The sequence below is a fragment of the Coregonus clupeaformis genome, chromosome 5, assembly GCF_020615455.1.
Source record: "Coregonus clupeaformis isolate EN_2021a chromosome 5, ASM2061545v1, whole genome shotgun sequence".
NCBI classification, from domain to species: Eukaryota; Metazoa; Chordata; class Actinopteri; order Salmoniformes; family Salmonidae; genus Coregonus; species Coregonus clupeaformis.
The window spans coordinates 377,390-397,222 of NC_059196.1; the positions used below are offsets into that span (position 1 = coordinate 377,390).

A 19,833-nucleotide genomic window follows, 5' to 3' on the forward strand; every position below is an offset into this window, starting at 1 on the left:
GCTCGTTCCACTGGTCCAGCCATTTGCACGCTGGGATGTCCCTCATGCACGCCTTTCAGGAGAGGACACATTCAGTCAGACATTGGGATTTGCATGTATTCTGGACATTATACGGTATTCATCAAGCACAATATATCAAGTAATGTGTGTGTGTTTGTGCATGCCTGTGTGTGTGTCTCCCTCACCTCCATGATCTCCAACAGGGCTTCAGTGACGGTCTCCAGGGAGGAGAGGGCGAAGGTCTCCCTCTCGTAGGAGCCGGGGGAGAAGGAGCGGTCGCGGTAGCTGGAGCGGAAGGCGATGACCGCAGCAGACTTGACCTTACTGATGCCAAACAGCAGGTAGAACTTAGGCAGGGAGAACTCTGTCAGGCTCAGCCTCAGGACCTGCTTGGTCTCCTCTGGAAGAGATCATGACAAAAGGAGAAGATGGCTTGTTGCTCTTCTGAAAGAGAAACCCTGAACGCTGATATCTATAGCAAATAGGTCTAAATGAACAGAAATAACACAGAAATCTACCTCTATTGAAGCAGTTTCATAGTTCACTGCATGCTGTGTTTACATTAGATCTCTCAATTATATCTTACTTGCACGGGAGCCCAGTGGCATCCATACACATTAATGACCAGGGAAGGGTATGCCGTTTAACTACAGATGGTATATAGTCTGCAGGGAAGATACGGTGTGCTTCCTCACCACTGAAGTTGAGCTGGGTGCAGGTGCAGAGAGAGTGGATTATGTTGATGACCAGGCCGTGTGTGGAGGCCCGTAGGGACAGGGGGCCGGTGGCCACCAGCAGAGTGACCACGTGGAACAGGTAGGGCAGGTGAGCCGCTACGTCCAGAGAGTTGTTGAAGGACAGCATGAGCATGTAGCGGGCCAGGATGGCGATGTCATCCCACATCAGGTGCTGCTCCAGGGTGGGCGTGGGAGACAGGCACGTCTTGTCGATGATCTTACACATCCGGCCAATCACCTGGTCAGAGGGTGTGTGGAGATAACCAATCATTATGAGGTATTAAAAAGGTAGAGTCAGTGATATGACATCATATACTTTGAGCTTACTGGTGGAGTTAACATCAACAGAATTAATATCTGCCAAGAGCAGTATCTTTTTTGGTATTTTATTTATTTATTTAACATTTCTTTTTGTATTTTACCCCCTTTTTCTCCCCAATTTCGTGATATCCAATTGCGATCCAATTACAATCTTGTCTCATCGCTGCAACTCCCCAATGGGCTCGGGAGAGGTGGTCTAGAGTTTCATGCGTACTCCGAAACATGACCCGCCAAACCGCGGGAGTCGCTAGAGCGTGATGAGTCAAGTAAAGCCCCCCCGGCCAAACCCTCCCCTAACCAGGACAACGCTGCCCCGCCCTATGGGACTCCCAGTCACAGCCGGTTGTGACACAGCCTGGGATCGAACCTGGGTCTGTAGTGACACCTCAAGCACTGTGATGCAGTGCCTTAGACCACTGTGCCACTCAGGAGGCCCGGTATTTTATGTTAAAAGCGAGCAGTCTCCCTAAAAAAACTTCAGATGTATTTTTGGATGTTGGCGTAATAGGAGGCAGAGAGAAGATGGCAGTGATTATATCTGTAAATAAAACATAATTGGCTCAAGCCTTGGGTGACAAATAGGCCAAGGGGACCAGACAAAGTCCCCTTTGTCCCCAATAGCTGGCCTGTCATGACATCAGTAGTGGCTGGGCTGGCACATGCCAACCAAACAATGCCCACCCTCTTATGGATGTGTACATTAAGATGACTATATCAGAACACACAAACCCTGCAAATTACAAATCAAATGTGAAGCTTAAAGTCATTGATTACTCACTTAAATAGATGTAAATGACTAAGATGGCTGCTACGACACTTCAACTAAAAGAGCACTGTGTTTGCTGTTCCTTAGCAAAACATCTTCACAATGACGACCATTCACTGCCATGCTTTACAGTGTCTGCCACAATAGGAGCGAGGGCCTGGCTTACTATTGTCTGCCTGGGCTGTCAGGGTTTGTGTCCGTCTGTGTTTCTATCTCAGTAAGAGGGACAATTGGGATAAACAGCTCACAGATGATGGACATTGAGTTGATGAGTCGGTCAGTTTGGATTATGTAAGTGGAGAGAAGTCGTAACTAAACTAAATTGGTAAGTGTTAAATGTTCTTTGTTTGGAGGACATTTTAGATTAAAAACAGCACTTAATATATGTTGTCTGGGACAAAGTGTTTTGATGAGTCTATCTTCGTATCATACAAAAACTGTCTGCATCATAATATTGATAACACCGGAATATTTATTTGCTTAATCCAAAATGATGATTTAGAAAATCCATCTTGGGACTGTTAGGCCGTGATTAAGATTCTAACAGAGTTTTACTAAAGTATACTTTGAGATAGTGATTTCATGGAGTTTCTGAGAGGAAAACGGTCTCCGACCAGAGGGTTCATTGAGGACAAGGACAGTGACGTCATCCATGTTGGGACACAGGGCTTGACATGGAGGAGTATTAGCTGTGTTAGCATGAGACAGTGACACGGAGGAATGTTCCCAGTGCAGGAATGCTAGCCTAGCCATGTTACCCTGTCAGTGTTAACATGAGACTGACAGGAAACTTTTAGCCATTTTGCCATTGAAAACCGTTGGCCCAGTTAGCATGTCTTAGCCTGTGTTAGCCTGTGTTAGCCTGGTAAACTAGCTCAAAGTGTAGATACCCACCTTGCTGGAGACCAGTTTGACGTTCCCTGAGGCCAGAGCCACAGCTGTGTCAGCCATGACCTCAGCCTTGATGGAGCCCAGGCCTCCTGTAGCGCTGGTCTTGATGAAGCTGTCCAACACCACGTCCAGCAGGTCCGTTATCTGAGGGCAGAGGTCACAGGTCAGGTTACAAGGTCACCAGGTCACATACAATCTGGGTTGCATTCAGTGGGGCTAAACATTAGGGACTGTTCAGAAATAAATACATTATGTAGAATTGACAGGTCACAAAGTCAGACACAAGGAACTGCCATTCTCCCCAAAGTGTGCACTTGTTCACCACCCCGAATGGATATAAAAGGAATGGGTTGGGTATGAAAAATATGAAGGAAACTCTACCATGAGTTTAGAATGAGTTGTTTATTATCTATGGAGAGAGCTATATTCAGATGTCTATATTGCAGTCATCTGAGACAAGCCATTGAACTTTTACAATGTAGATAACGATATTTAGGAAGAACACTTCAAACCCCAGAGTTCTGTCATTTCGATACCCTCAATAAAATAAAACAACTCAATAAAAATGTTTATATTGAAAAACACTGGCTATAATTCGGCATGTTGGATTCATAAACCATTCCTTGTGCCTATAACAAATGTTTATATTGAAAAACACTGGCTATGATTCGGCATGTTGGATTCATAAACCATTCCTTGTGCCTATAAAAATGTTTATATTGAAAAACACTGGCTATGATTCGGCATGTTGGATTCATAAACCATTCCTTGTGCCTATACATTTTTTTTATATTGAAAAACACTGGCTATGATTCGGCATGTTGGATTCATAAACCATTCCTTGTGCCTATACATTTTTTTAATATTGAAAAACACTGGCTATGATTCGGCATGTTGGATTCATAAACCATTCCTTGTGCCTATAAAAATGTTTATATTGAAAAACACTGGCTATGATTCGGCATGTTGGATTCATAAACCATTCCTTGTGCCTATAAAAAAAAATTATATTGAAAAACACTGGCTATGATTCGGCATGTTGGATTCATAAACCATTCCTTGTGCCTATAAAAATGTTTATATTGAAAAACACTGGCTATGATTCGGCATGTTGGATTCATAAACCATTCCTTGTGCCTATAAAAATGCTAAATGTCCCTCCTATCTTCTACCTGGCTGCCTCCCATCTCTGTAAGCCTAACTCTCTGAGAATGCCAACATGGGCAGTTTGTATTGAGCTTGGAGACATTTAACAGTACATTAAGCAAACATGTGCCCTCTAAGATAAGAGTGTTTCACTAAAATGTAACTAAGAGTCAAACAACTGGTGTGTATGCATACGTGAGTGTGTGTGAGCGAGTGTGTGTGTGTGCGCGAGTGTGTGTGTGTGCGGTGACTCTCACCTGGCCGAGGCTGCCCCAGATCTTGGCCTGTATAGAGGGATACATTTGTTTCTCGCTGATGGTCATGGTGATGAGCTTATCCAAGATGGTGCTGACGCGCTGGCGCTTGGCATCGTCATTGTGCTTACAGAACCTCACCAGGTTGAGTAGCCAGGGGGTCATGTATTCCAGACACAGGTGCTTCAGCTCAATACCTAAACACACAGAATCACAGGTTAGATAACACCAGCTCCTCTGTTGTTGCTGCAGTGTGGAGGAGCAGAGGTTGGCGTGTGGATGAATGACATGACACCCGCACTGAGAGCCGAGGGCTCCAGAGCCATGGCTCAATGCACACTGATGGATAAGGCAATCAAACAGTCCCCCCAAAACGAATGGCTTTCGCATCAACTGGTCAGGACATGTTGATGTGGATCGTTACACCTGTCTGTGTGTATGAGTGCATGTCTACTGAGAGAAAGTAAGAGTGTCAGTGTGGGTCTGTAAAAGAGAACATGGTCGGGTGGGTGTGACTGAGAAAAGAGAGTGAGAGGGCATCTTTTGGAATGAATTTCAGTCAATGCATTTGTGAGTATGTGTGTTTGTGTGCGTTCGTGTTCTAGACTCACTAGACTTGCTGAAGCCGGAGATGCACTCCTCCAGGAACTCCAGGGTGAGGTGTGGTTCGTTGGCGGCCAGCGTCTTGCTGATGGAGACTATGAAGAGGGTATTGTTGACAGGGATACACAGGCCTGAGGTCTCCAGCAGCTGGCCCTCGATCTTCAGGTTGAAGGTGCAGGTTAAGGCACACAGCAGGTTGTAGGCTGCAGACCTGTGGAGGGGACACAGTTAGCTAAGGCACACAGCAGAGGTTAGATAACACCATCTCCTCACACATACTCACAACATCTTGGAGAAAAATCTGGCCTTAATGGCCATGTACTGTTATAATCTCTACCCGGCACAGCCAGAAGAGGACTGGCCACCCCTCAGAGCCTGGTTCCTCTCTAGGTTTCTTTCTTTCTAGGGAGTTTTTCCTAGTCGCCGTGCTTCTACATCTGCATTGCTTGCTGTTTGGGGTTTTAGGCTGGGTTTCTGTATAGCACTTTGTGACATCTGCTGATGTAAAAAGGGCTTTATGAATAGATTTGATTGATTGATTGAGCTACTATATTCCATTTCAAATCAGGAAGTTGGTTGTATTTAGCTACTGCTCATATTTCAGAGAACACACTACAACCAAGACCTGCTCTGATTGACCCCCCCCGAGATATCCATGGGACTACATTTCCCAGAATCCACCAAGAAGCTAGAGAGTTTAGCTATGTTGAATGTCTGACCTGAGGCTAGGGTCTGAGCTGCCCAGGTTGAGCAGGGCGAGGTTCAGCAGGGTGCCCGGCACGTCTTTGGGCCTGATCTTGGTGTGCTGGGGGATGGAGTCTGGCTGCGACAGCTCCCAGCGAGTCCTGATGTGGATGATGGACTGGACGATGGCGTCACACTCCTGGTGTATGAAGGTGAGGGGTGTGCCCTGGTTGGCCATGGTCAGGGTGAACTGGCTCTCGTCCACCAGGCAGATCTCCTCGATCTCAGAGGCATAGTACACATCGTTGAGGAACACCGACTGACCCAGGACACGGGTACGCTCTGCTGACGTCACCTGGACGGACGTGGAGCCCACCTGGGATAATAGGGAGGGTTGTTGTTGAGAGAAAAGTGTGTACATGACAACACAGACCAGCTGTCGTATGCTGCTACATAAAGCAGGACTCAATAGCCAATCAATTGAACCTTCTACTTTCCCTTTGGCAACAAACTAATCTATTCAAATTGATTGAGGCCCAAAGAAGTCAAAAATGTGATTTTCCTGTGTTTTATATATATATATATATATATATATATATATATATATATATATATATACAGTGCTGGGAAAAAGTATTTGCCCCCTTTCTAATTTTCTCTACTTTTGCATATTTGTGATACTGAATGTTATCAGATCTCCAACCAAAACCTAATATTAGATAAAGGGAACATAAGTGAACAAATAACACAACAATTACATATCTATTTCATTTATTTCATAAACAAAGTTATGCAAAACCCAATTCCCCTGTGTGAAAAAGTAATTGCCCCCTTACACTCAATAACTGGTTGTGCCACCTTTAGCTGCAATGACTCCAACCAAATGCTTCCTATAGTTGTTGATCAGTCTCTCACGTCGCTGTGGAGGAATTTTGGCCCACTCTTCCATGCAGAACTGCTTTAACTCAGTGACGTGTGGGTTTTCAAGCATGAACTGCTCGTTTCAAGTCCTGCCACAACATCTCAATTGGGATTAGGTCTGGACCTTGACTAGGCCATTCCAAAACGTCCAATTTGTTGCTTTTTAGCTATTTTCATGTAGACTTGATTGTGTGTTTTGGATCATTGTCTTGCTGCATGACCCAGCTGCGCTTCAGCTTCAGCTCACAGACGGATGGTCTGACATTCTCCTGTAGAATTCTCAGATACAGAGCAGAATTCATGGTTCCTTCTATTAAGGCAAGTCGTCCAGGTCCTGAGGCAGCAAAGCATCCCCAAACCACCACACCACCACCACGCTTGACCTTTGGTATGATGTTCTTACTGTGGAATGCAGTGTTTGGTTTTCGGCAGACATAATGGGACCCATCTCGTCCAAAAAGTTGACTCAAGTTTGCCAGAAAGCACCTGGATGATCATCAAGACTCTTGGAAGAACGTTCTATGGACAGATGATTCAAAAGTATAACTTTTTGGACGACATGGTTCCAGTAATGCCTGGTGAATACCAAACTCTGCATTCCACAGTAAGAACATCATACCAATTGCTAAAAAAGCAACAAAAAGTAGAGAAAATTAGAAAGGGGGAAAATACTTTTTCACAGCACTGTATATACACAGTACCAGTCAAAAGTTTGGACACACCAACTAATTCAAGGGTTTTTCTTTATTTTTACTATTTTCTACATTGTAGAACAATAGTGAAGACATCAAAACTATGAAATAACACATATGGAATCATAGTAATCAAAAAAGTGTTAAACAAATCAAAATATATGTTATATTTGAGACTCTTCAAAGTAGCCACCCTTTGCCTTGATGACAGCTGGCCTCCACAATCACCCGACCTCAAACCAATTGAGATGGTTTGGGATGAGTTGGGCCGCAGAGTGAAGGTAAAGCAGTCAACAAGTGCTCAGCATATGTGGGAACTCCTTCAAGACTGTTGGAAAAGCATTCCAGGTGAAGCTGGTTGAGGGAATGCCAAGAGTGTGCAAAGCTGTCATCAAGGCAAAGGGTGGCTACTTTGAATAATCTAAAATATAACATATTTTGATTTGTTTAACACATTTTTGGTTACTACATGATTCCATATGTGTTATTTCATAGTTTTGATGTCTTTCTACAATGTAGAAAATAGTAAAAATAAAGAAAAACCCTGGAATGAGTAGGTGTGTCCAAACTTTGACTGGTACTGTATATATAAACTCAGCAAAAAAAGAAACACCCTCTCACTGTCAACTGCGTTTATTTTCAGCAAACTTAACGTGTAAATATTTGTATGAACATAACAAGATTCAGGGACCCTGGGCATCTTCCTTTTTGTGTTTTTCAGAGACAGTAGAAAGGCCTCTTTAATGTCCTAAGTTTTCATAACTGTGACCTTAATTACCTACCGTCTGTAAGCTGTTAGTGTCTTAATGACCATTCCACAGGTGCATGTTCATTCATTGTTTATGGTTCATTGAACAAGCATGGGAAACAGTGTTTAAACCCTTTACAATGAAGATATGTGAAGTTATTTGGATTTTTACGAATTATCTTTGAAAGACAGGGTCCTGAAAAAGGGACGTTTCTTTTTTTTGCTGAGTTTATATATATTTCTACACTATGAGGTTGGAATAACACTGTAAAATTGTGAAAATGATGATGAAGCCCTGTTAGTGTAAGAGCTGTTTGAAAAGACTACCTGAAATTTCAGCCTGTTTTGGTGCGATGGAGTTGTGATTTTCCATGGTGACATCACCATGCTGTAAATTAGTTAACCTCTTAAGGATCAGACCCTTTTTTTCAATTTTCGCCTAAAATGACATACCCAAATCTAACTGCCTGTAGCTCAGGACCTGAAGCACACTCCGCCAACCCTGATGTTCTAGCAGTGTCTGAATCCTGGCTTAGGAAGGCCACCAAAAATTCTGAAATTTCCATCCCCAACTATAACATTTTCCGTCTAGATAGAACTGCCAAAGGGGGTAATTACTGTAGATAGGCAGAGTCATCATACTATCCAGGTCTGTGCCCAAACAGTCATTTAAAAATCACCTTTCCAGAAATAAATTCTCACTGTTGCGCTTGCTACAGACCCCCCTCAGCCCCCAGCTGTGCCCTGGACACCATATGTGAATTGATTGCCCCCATCTATCCTCAGAGTTCGTACTGCTTGGTGACCTAAATTGGGATATGCTTAACACCCCGGCCATCCTACAATCTAAACTAGATGCCCTCAATCTCACACAAATTATCAACGAACCTACCAGGTACAACCCTAAATCCGTAAACATGGGTACCCTCATAGATATCATCCTGACTAACTTACCCTCTAAATACACCTCCGCTGTCTTCAACCAGGATCACTGCCTTATTGCCTGCGTCCGTAACGGGTCCGCGGTCAAACGACCACCCCTCATCACTGTCAAACGCTCCCAAAAACACTTCAGCGAGCAGGCCTTCCTAATTGACCTGGCCCAGGTATCCTGGATGGATATAGATCTCATTCCGTCAGTAGAGGATGCCTGGTTGTTCTTTAAAAGTAATTTCCTCTCAATCTTAAATAGACATGCCCCATTCAAAAAATACAGAACTAAGAACAGATATAGCCCCTGGTTCTCCTCAGACTTGACTGCCCTTGACCAGCACAAAAACATCCTGTGGCGTACTGCATTAGCATCAAATAGCCCCCGTGATATGCAACTTTTCAGGGAAGTTAGGAATCAATATACACAAGCAGTTAGGAAAGCAAAGGCTAACTTTTTCAAACAGAAATTTGCATCCTGTAGCACTAACTCCAAAAAGTTTTGGGACACTGTAAAGTCCATGGAAAATAAGAGCACTTCCTCCCAGCTGCCCACTGCACTGAGGCTAGGAAACACTATCACCACCGATAAATCTACAATAATCGAGAATTTCAACAAGCATTTTGCTACGGCTGGCCATGCTTTCCACCTGGCTACCACTACCCCGGCCACCAGCTCTGCACCCTCCGCTGCAACTTGCCCATGCCCCCCCCGCTTCTCCTTCACACAAATCCAGACAGCTGATGTTCTAAAAGAGCTGCAAAAGTTTTTGAAAGCCAAGTCAACAAACAGATCACCGACCATTTCGAATCCCACCGTACCTTCTCCGCTATGCAATCCGGTTTCCGAGCTGGTCATGGGTGCACTTCAGCCACGCTCAATGTCCTAAATGATATTATAACCGCGATCGATAATAGACAGTACTGTGCAGCCGTTTTCATTGACCTGGCCAAGGCTTTCGACTCTGTCAACCACCGCATTCTTATTGGCAGACTAAATAGCCTTGGTTTCTCAAATGACTGCCTCGCCTGGTTCACCAACTACTTCTCAGATAGAGTTCAATGTGTCAAATCGGAGGGCCTGTTGTCTGGACCTATGGCAGTCTCTATGGGGGTGCCACAGGGTTCAATTATTGGGCCAACTCTTTTCTCTGTGTATATCAATGACGTCGCTCTTGCTGCTGGTGACTCTCAGATCCACCTCTACGCAGACGACACCATTTTGTATACATCTGGCCCTTCATTGGACACTGTGTTAACAAACCTCCAAACGAGCTTCAATTCCATACAACACTCCTTCAGTAGCCTCCAACTGCTCTTAAACACTAGTAAAACTAAATGCATGCTCTTCAACCGAACGCTGCTTGCACCCGCCCACCCGACTAGAATCACTACTCTAGACGGGTCTGACCTAGAGTACGTGGACAACTACAAATATCTAGGTGTCTGGTTAGACTGTAAACTCTCCTTCCAGACTCACATTAAGAATCTCCAATCCAAAGTTAAATCTAGAATCGGTTTCCTATTTCGCAACAAAGCCTCCTTCACTCATGCTGCCAAACATGCCCTCGTAAAACTGACTATCCTACCGATCCTTGACTTCGGCGATGTCATTTACAAAATAGCCTCCAACACTCTACTCAGCAAATTGGATGTTGTCTATCACAGTGCCATCCGTTTTGTCTCCAAAGCCCCATATAATACCCACCACTGTGACCTGTACGCTCTTGTTGGCTGGTCCTCACTACATATTCGTCGCCAAACCCACTGGCTCCAGGCCATCTATAAATCACTGCTAGGCAAATCCCCGCCTTATCTTAGCTCATTGGTCACCATAGCAACACCCACCCGTAGTCTGCGCTCCAGCGGGTATATCTCACTGGTCATCCCCAAAGCCAACACCTCCTTTGGCCGCAATTCCTTCCAGTTCTCTGCTGCCAATGACTGGAACAAATTGCAAAAATCTCTGAAGCTGGAGACACTTATCTCCCTCACTAACTTTAAGCATCAGTTGTCAGAGCACCTTACCGATCACTGCACCTGTACACAGCCCATCTGAAATTAGCCCGCCCAACTACCTCATCCCTATATTGTTATTTATTTTGCTCATTTGCACCCCAGTATCTCTATTTGCACATCATCTCTTGCACATCATTCCAGTGTTAATACTAAATTGTAATTATTTTGCACTATAGCCTATTTTATTGCCTTACCTCCATAACTTGCTAAATTTGCACACTGTATATTAATTGTATTTCTGTTGTATTTTTGATTTTGTTTTGTTTTACCCCATATGTAACTCTGTGTTGTTGTTTTTATCGCACTGCTTTGCTTTATCTTGGCCAGGTCGCAGTTGTAAATGAGAACTTGTTCTCAACTGGTTTACCTGGTTAAATAAAGGTGAAATAAAATAAAAAAATAAAATAAAAAGCAAGGATATGCATATTCTTGATACCATTTGAAAGGAAAGACTTTGAAGTTTGTGGAAATGTGAAATGAATGTAGGAGAATATAACGCATTAGATCTGGTAAAAGATAATACAAACAAAAAAAACTCGTATAAAAAAAAAAAAATTATTTGAAATGCAAGAGAAAGGCCACAATATAATATTGCAGTTTAGGCGCAATTTAGATTTTGGCCACTAGATCGAAGCAGTGTGTGCGCAAAGTTTCAGATTGATCCAGTGAAGCATTGCAATACTGGACTATTTTGTATCAAGTCTGCCCAAATGTGCCAAATTGGTCAATTGATACATTTTCAAGTACATAACATTTACATTTACATATTAGTCATTTAGCAGACGCTCTTATCCAGAGCGACTTACAGGAGCAATTAGGGTTAAGTGCCTTGCTCAAGGGCACATCGACAGATTTTTCACCTAGTTGGCTCTATAGAGAACATACAAAAATTATACGGTAATACAAAATGTAAGTTTACACACTACCAGGAATGTCATACATGATGGATCATTAGCTTATACACTAACTTTCACACATCTAGATGGCCGGGCGGGTGGGGGTGGAGCCAGAGACAGCTGTGGTTCAAACTGTAGAACCCAGTTCCTACATTTGAATATAAAAATGGATTTTAGCAAACAAAACTATGCTACATTTTATCTCTGGGACCCTTAGGATGACAAATCAGAGCAAGATTACTGAATGTAAGTACATTATTTACCTTCAGAGGTGAATGTATCAAACCAGTTGCCGTGATACGTTTTTTGTTGTTGTGCACTCAAACAATAGCATGGTATTTTTTCACTGTAATAGCTACTGTAAATTGAACAGTGTAGTTAGATTAACAAGAATTTAAGCTTTCTGCCCATATAAGACATGTCTATGTCCTGGAAAGTTTGCTGTTACTTACAACAGTCATGCTAATCACTTTAGCGCACGTTAGCTCAACCGTCACGTATACGGGACACCGATCCCGTAGAGGTTAATAGACCAATAAGAAAGAGTTCCAAACCCCTCTGCCAATAACAGCTAATTTTCAGTATTCCCCTCCCCATTTAGACCACTCCCAGACAGTCCAACCAAAAGCATTATTATTTTTTTTGACAATTTTAATTTAAAACAATCACAGTAAGGTACTTAATTGTTACTTAATTGTTACCCAAAAAACAGCTGCATGGGACCTTTGAGTAAACAATTCTACTTGTTCCCGCCTGCCCTTCACACTTCCCTGTTCCCCATACCCTGTTGTCCTTGTAGGCCAGTTTGAAAGTTAGGGTTAATGCTAGGGTTACACACGGACCAGTGCGCTACTGACCTTGATGGAGACCTTGGTGTCCTTGTGGGCCAGTTTGAGGGCGTTGTGGAACACCTTGAGGTCCTCTTCCAGGGCTAGCGTGGCCGCCGGGAGCTTCTGCTGCTCTGCCTCTACGTGCTCCGCCAACCGCGCCGGCGAGTCGATGAACTGCACCCGCTTGTTGCCCTTCAGGCCTGTCAGCAGCCTCTCGTGGTATTTGGTGTACTCCCTCACCCATGTGTTGCAGTTGTACACGTAGACCGCTGTCACGTTCTCGTAGGCGAAGCCCGGGAACACCACAAACCACTTGGACAAGAAGTCTGTCTTGAAGCGGTTGCTGGGCCCCACGTGGGTCAGGTCCACTACGATCTCATAGGGCTTGGAGTAGTAAGGCTTCAGGGTCAGCAGCACATGGTAGATTAGAAGGTCTCCGTTGATCTGGCCTGTCTTAAACCTGCGGAAAGAGAAGGGAAAGAGACATTGAGGATAGGTCTGATGGAAGAGGAGTAGGTAGAAGGTGCACTTCTCAGCCAGCCAGTTCAACCTCTAAAAAGAAAGACCTTTACTGGTTAAATAAATCCAAAAAGACTGGTATTTTCTGGTCTCTTTGGTTTAGATAGAACAGTCTCACGGTGGATTCATACAGATAAAAATAGAAATTCATCCCATTCTGAAAGCATTTCATACACAGTGTTTTTTTGTTACAGGGCTCTTCTGAAATAGAGACCTTGGTCTCGGCATGACCGTGTCAAAATAAAGGTTAAAAAAATACATAAAAAATCTGCTTCTCAGGCCTAAAAATAGTTAATCACTAGCAGTATATTATTAGTAACATTTACTGGTAGCTGGCAGTCTTCGACTGAATTGTAGGCCTATACTAATTTACATACACCCTTCTCTGTCTCTTTCTCTTGCAGCATGTGACAGACATCTGTGTGCTACAGCGGTGAAGGTTCAAGGAGCCCAGAAATAACTAAGTCAGAAAAAGACCAGAGGGGGGATAGGAAGTGTGTGCATCTCAAGAGGCTTTGGGTCGCAGCAGGTGCCTCCTCTGACTGAGACACACACACGCCCGCCTGCTCCTTATACTGACACCTCCCTAGTCCAGTTCACCTTGCCTCTCTCTCTCACACACACACACACACACACTCTACGGCTGTGCCCTTTCCCAGGTAAGTGATGCCCACACAATCTCCAACATACATTGTACAAAAAAAAGTAATAACCAAATAATGTGGTTTTGTGCTAAGATTCAGTTTATTTTAAGTAGACATTGCAATGAAAATGACAAAACGATAATTTGTAAAAAATTTTACCAAAGACATCTAGCTTATTCTGTCATTTATTGTACGTAATACGTTCCTGAAAGGTATTGCATAGAACTAACTTGCTACAAGTTATTATTTATGGTAAGGCAAGTGTATTGGTCTACTTCATTAACACATTGACTGATTAATTAATTAATTGTGAGTAAATTGTACTGTGACAGTGCGTGGAAGACTTATCTGGGCTAGTTAGCAATATTTTTTATTAATCACATCTTGTCTTATCAGTTGAATGATAATGGCAGGGAGAATAAATACACATTTAAACAAAAATTGTGAATAGATTTGGTAGACAGTTTTTCATTATTGTGACCTCCCCACATTATAATTGGAAGTGGAAGTGTCAACTCCAACATAGCCTATTGCTAGAAAGGTAACCCCAAACACATTTTTGCTAATAGCAGCTGCTTATCTGGTTAAACAAAGGTTAGCCATGTGTTGGCAAAAATGTCCAAGTCAAGAAAGCCTACCAGCAGCCAGCAGCACTTGCCACGACTGGTACTCGCGGGTGCTTTTCCAAGCCTATGTCAGACAGACACTCCAGTGAGTGTAATAAGCTCCAATGAGTGTAATTTGCTCAATATTAGGAGTTGAGAAATAAAGTTGACATCATTAAAAATAAGATATTCTCCTCTTTTCTACTGTAGGTATGTAATTCAAAATGTTGTTAGGATATTTATAAAAACATTGGGTGGGGTCAACAACAAAAAAGAAACGAGACCCTGCAATAACTCTGCGCACCCCAAGCATGTGTAACTCACACAATTTCTAGAACTATATTCAAACATTAACAAAATGTCACAACACAGACTGTTTGCTGGCATGAACAACAAAAGCTATTCTCTTCCTATCCTACCATTTCAGAGAACCTGAAACATGGAAGGCTCCAGAATCTCTCTCCATCTTCTCTTCTTCCTTCTGATTGGACAAGCTTCACACACCAGCAGTTCTCAGCCTCAGACCACTATGGCCACAGAACCATCTGACCTAAACTCCATTACCCCAGAGGAAAACAACAGCACAACCCTCCCTGACACCTCCCCACAGCCAGACACCTCCAGCTCCCCCACAGAGGCCACCCCGGGCTGCCTCATTGAGCCCCAGTTGGGCTTCATAGTAGTGGCCTGCGCCGGGGGCCTGATCCTGTGTCTGCTGGTCTCTACTGTGGTCCTGGCCTGCCAGGTGTGCTGTCTTAGGCGCCAGGCCCGTGCCCCTCGCCCTGCCCGCAGTAATGTGGACCTGGTGAGCGGCGCAGGTGACTGTGGCACTGATCACTCCGAGTGGGGCATCGTGGGGCCCTGCGATGCCAGCGTCATGTTGGAGGAGGTCCAGGTGGATGGAGAGGAGGATGAAGAGCAGGGGGAAGAAGAGAGGGAGGAAAGGGAGGAGGAGCAGGCAAAAGAAGGGGTCAGGAGCCAAACGGGGGATTTGGAAACTAATGGCGAAATGGCCATGCAGATGCAGAGTTCCAGCTTCAGGGATTTGTGTCTGGAAATCCCCCAGGATCTAGAGAACATGCCCCTAGTGGTGTGAGGAAAGCAATGCATGCACTCCCGCTCCAGCCTCAGAGATCCATGGCCTGGCTAGATGCTGAACTTCACTTAGGCACAGATATCAACAGGCCAGATCAGCTCCAGTCTTGTGCCTCAACAAGTCAAGACCAAGAGTATTTGTTCTTTTTTCTAAGTACTCCAGCTATACGTAATTCATTTTAGGAGCTTTTACATATTTGCTTTGTAAACTGCATTAATCTGATGTAATTTGGAATGATTTTGTCTCAAGTTGATTTCTATTTCTATAGAGAACATTTGAATTGGTGATAGGCTGTTGGGGGCAGCAAGACATTAATTTGAAATAATGTGCTATGAACAGCACACTACTGCCAACTGCCCAAGTTAATTACCCTTACTACAAAGGTTCAGGATCTTTGTACGAGTGGGTAATTTACATTTAACATTTACATTTGAGTCATTTAGCAGACGCTCTTATCCAGAGTGACTTACCGGAGCAATTAGGGTAAAGTGCCTTGCTCAAGGGCACACGGACATATTTTTCACCTAGTCGGCTCGGGAATTCAAAACAGTGAACTTTCGGTTACTGTCTCAACGCTCTTAACTGCCCAATTCAATCATATTAGCAGTACACTATGCCATCTTCACATAATGGCAGTAGTACTGATAATATTTGATTAACTAAGTGTAACAAAGGGTATTAAGCATATGTAGAAAGTATATTTTGTTGAAGATAATATACATGCGTTAAATTGAGATATCTGGTTTTGGACTGGTTGTACACTCACAACTACAATATAAGTGGGAAAGGGGGATACCTGGTCAGTTGTACAACTGAATGCATTCAACTGAAATGTGTCTTCCGCATTTAACCCATCTGAATCAGAGAATATGTAATAGAATGGAAGCCGTCTCTATTGACACTGTTGGCTAAAAGATTCCTTCGCAGCAAACAAGCACTCAAACATTTTCTCCCATATATAATTGAATGTGGCCACTTCTCCCTAAGACATTAAATGTCAAAATTGTTATTATATGTTGTCCTGTCTAACTGTCCTGTCTACCTGTCCGGCACTGTACCTGTTGAAAAAAATAAAAGCACTCACATATGCCAACATGCTTGCTCTTCAGATGTGAGTTCAGTAAACATTATTACTTTACACCAACTCGATGTGAACTTCCTTTCCCTCATCTGAAGTGATTCCATGCACAAATACTATACCAAGGGTAGACTTTTAACATCTTGTTGCCATCCTTGGCTGGGCACAGAGATGGCATTGGGCCTGCCAAGCCTCCTTGTTACATGAATAAGTCTCCCCCTCAACCTTCACGTGTCAGTCGAGCAGTCACAGAACTCCTAACTCTTTTGTTTCCACTCCTCTCTACTAAGTCTAACTTCTTTTCTCTTTTCTGTAAACATTTCATTTGTTTAACCCAAATAAATGGCTGTTTTGTGAACATGTGTGAATGAATGGGATTCTTGTTTTGAATCGATGGAGTAAGAACACAATAGTGTTTAGACAACAGCTTCAGAAACGGTGGACCGCAATGAATACAGGGGGTTGCATGAGTACAACGATAGCAGTGAAATAGATGCTGTGAAATGATTCCATTACTGTAAACAATTCTCCTGGCACAAGTTTAATAGGTTATATTATTATAGGACCAAGTGTTTAAATATAGTCAATTAGAGAAGTGGATGTCGTACTTGGACTTCTATCAGGAAAATAGCCCCTTGGGCAGTTAAAAAAAACAATTGTATAATTAATATATTAACAAGATCTGTGCCCTAGATTAGGTTGACTGAAGATGATTGATGTTGACACAAACTGTATTGACGAACAAGGACCTGATGAAGAACAAAGGGTAAAGTCATACATTGCAATAAGGGATCATAGGTTTCACCTGGATTCACCTAGTTACATTAAGTTTATGCAAAGAGTCAATATTTGCAATGTTGACCCTTCTTTTTCAAGACCTCTGCAATCCGCCCTGGCATGCTGTCAATTCACTTCTGGGCCACATCCTGACTGATGGCAGCCCATTCTTGCATAATCAATGCTTGGAGTTTGTCAGAATTTGTGGGTTGTTTGTTTGTCCACCCGCCTCTTGAGGATTGACCACAAGTTCTCAATGGGATTAAGGTCTGGGGAGTTTCCTGGCCATGGACCCAAACTTTCGATGTTTTGTTCCCTGAGCCACTTAGTTATCACTTTTGCCTTATGGCAAGGTGCTCCATCATGCTGGAAAAGGCATTGTTCGTCACCAAACTGTTCTTGGATGGTTGGGAGAAGTTGCTCTCGGAGGATGTGTTGGTACCATTCTTTATTCATGGCTGTGTTCTTAGGCAAACTTGTGAGCGAGCCCACTCCCTTGGCTGAGAAGCAACCTCACACACGAATGGTCTCAGGATGCTTTACTGTAGGCATGACACAGGACTGATGGTAGCGCTCACCTTGTCTTCTCCGGACAAGCTTTTTTCCGGATGCCCCAAACAATCGGAAAGGGGATTCATCAGAGAAAATGACTTTACCCCAGTCCTCAGCAGTCCAATGCCTGTACCTTTTGCACAATATCAGTCTGTCCCTGATGTTCTTCCTGGAGAGAAGTGGCTTCCTCGCTGCCCTTCTTGACACCAGGCCATCCTCCAAAAGTCTTCGCCTCACTGTGCGATGCACTCACACCTGCCTGCTGCCATTCCTGAGCAAGCTCTGCACTGGTGGTGCCCCGATCCCGCAGCTAAATCAACTTTAGGAGACGGTCCTGGCGCTTGCTGGACTTTCTTGGGCGCCCTGAAGCCTTCTTCACAACAATTGAACCTCTCTCCTTGAAGTTCTTGATGATCCGATAAATGGTTGATTTTAGGTGGAATCTTACTAGCAGCAATATCCTTGCCTGTGAAGCCCTTTTTGTGCAAAGCAATGATGACGGCACGTGTTTCCTTGCAGGTAACCATGGTTAACAGAGGAAGAACAATGATTTCAAGCACCACCCTCCTTTTAAAGCTTCCAGTCTGTTATTCTAACTCAATCAGCATGACAGAGTGATCTCCAGCCTTGTCCTCGTCAACACTCTCACCTGTGTTAACGAGAGAATCACTGACATGATGCCAGCTGGTCCTTTTGTGGCAGGGCTGAAATGCAGTGGAAATGTTTTTTGGGGATTAAGTTCATTTTCATGGCAAAGAGGGACTTTGCAATTAATTGCAATTAATCTGATCACTCTTCATAACATTCTGGAATATTTGCAAATTGACATCATAAAAACTGAGGCAGCAGACTTTGTGAAAATTAATATTTGTGTAATTCTCAAAACTTTTGACCACGACTGTAGATGGGTGAGAAAAAAATATATTTAATCATTTTTGAATTCAGGCTGTAACAACAAAATGTGGAATATGTCAAGGGGTATAATTACTTTCTGAAGGCACTGTATGTGATGGAAAGAGCAGGTGTCCTTAATGTTTTGTACACTCAGTATATAAACCTGAGCATACACATGATAAGAAGAATTTGGGCTTGATATTGTTGGCGTGTGAAAGAAAGTGGAGCAAAGCTGAAGCGGCAACCACAATCTACACAGAAAGACATGTTCAACAATTCAACTCAAAATAAACATTGAAAGAACCACCGCTTGTCTCTGACACTACGTCCTGAACCTTTCATTTGGACCGCTGAGACACATGCTGTGTTTTTTTATTTTATTGACAGTTTTAAACCAAAAGCACAAAGACACCAAACAAACACATGACTGTATAATTGTACTGAATGAATGGTAGCGACAACTGAAACACTTCCCATGTAACATGCTTCAGCAGCAAGGCAACAAGGTGGCCAACTACTTTCACACCTTCTCTGCAGGAGTGATAGGTAGCTATGTATTCAACAGAAACATTACCAGGCCACAACATTCAGTAACGTCTGAAACAAACTATATGACAAAGACTCAACTATCCCAGAATGCATATTAAAATTAAATGTGTACATCTTTGCATTGAAACATCCACAGTGGACAGAGGAAGGCCCTCAAAATTGTCAAAGACTCCAGCCACCCTAGTCATAGACTGTTCTCTCTGCTACCGCACGGCAAGCGGTACCGGAGTGCCAAGTCTAGGTCCAAAAGACTTCTCAACAGCTTCTACCCCAAGCCATAAGACTCCTGAACAGCTAATCATGGCTACCCGGACTATTTGCACTGCCCCCCCACCCCATCCTTTTTACGCTGCTGCTACTCTGTTAATTATTTATGCATAGTCACTTTAACTCTACCCACATGTACATATTACCTCAACTACCTCAACTAGCCGGTGCCCCCGCACATTGACTCTGCAACGGTACCCCCCTGTATATATAGCCTCCCTACTGTCACTTTATTTTACTTCTGCTCTTTTTTCTCTCAACACTTTTTTTGTTGTCGTTTCATTTTTACTTTATTTTATTTTAATTTTTTTTTGTTGTTGTTAAAAATAAAATGCACTGTTGGTTAAGGGCTGTAAGTAAGCATTTCACTGTAATGTCTGCACCTGTTGTATTCGGCGCATGTGACCAATAACA

At 43.3% G+C, this 19,833-nt stretch overlaps 1 protein-coding gene across 1 annotated transcript; it reads left to right on the forward strand.

Moving 5' to 3' along the window:
• The first annotated feature begins 2,018 nt into the window (after nt 1-2,018).
• On the forward strand, nt 2,019-16,738 carry LOC121558018. The gene is made up of 3 exons (XM_041871504.2): nt 2,019-2,149; nt 13,362-13,616; nt 14,634-16,738. The coding sequence occupies exon 3, from the start codon at nt 14,646-14,648 to the stop codon at nt 15,300-15,302; it is 657 nt and encodes a 218-aa protein (XP_041727438.1). The 5' UTR covers nt 2,019-2,149; nt 13,362-13,616; nt 14,634-14,645; the 3' UTR covers nt 15,303-16,738.
• Nucleotides 16,739-19,833: the final 3,095 nt, after the last annotated feature.

Bases quoted from the DNA above. Each gene is read 5' to 3' on its own strand.
- LOC121558018 (XM_041871504.2), top strand. From the start codon at position 14,646: ATGGAAGGCTCCAGAATCTCTCTCCATCTTCTCTTCTTCCTTCTGATT.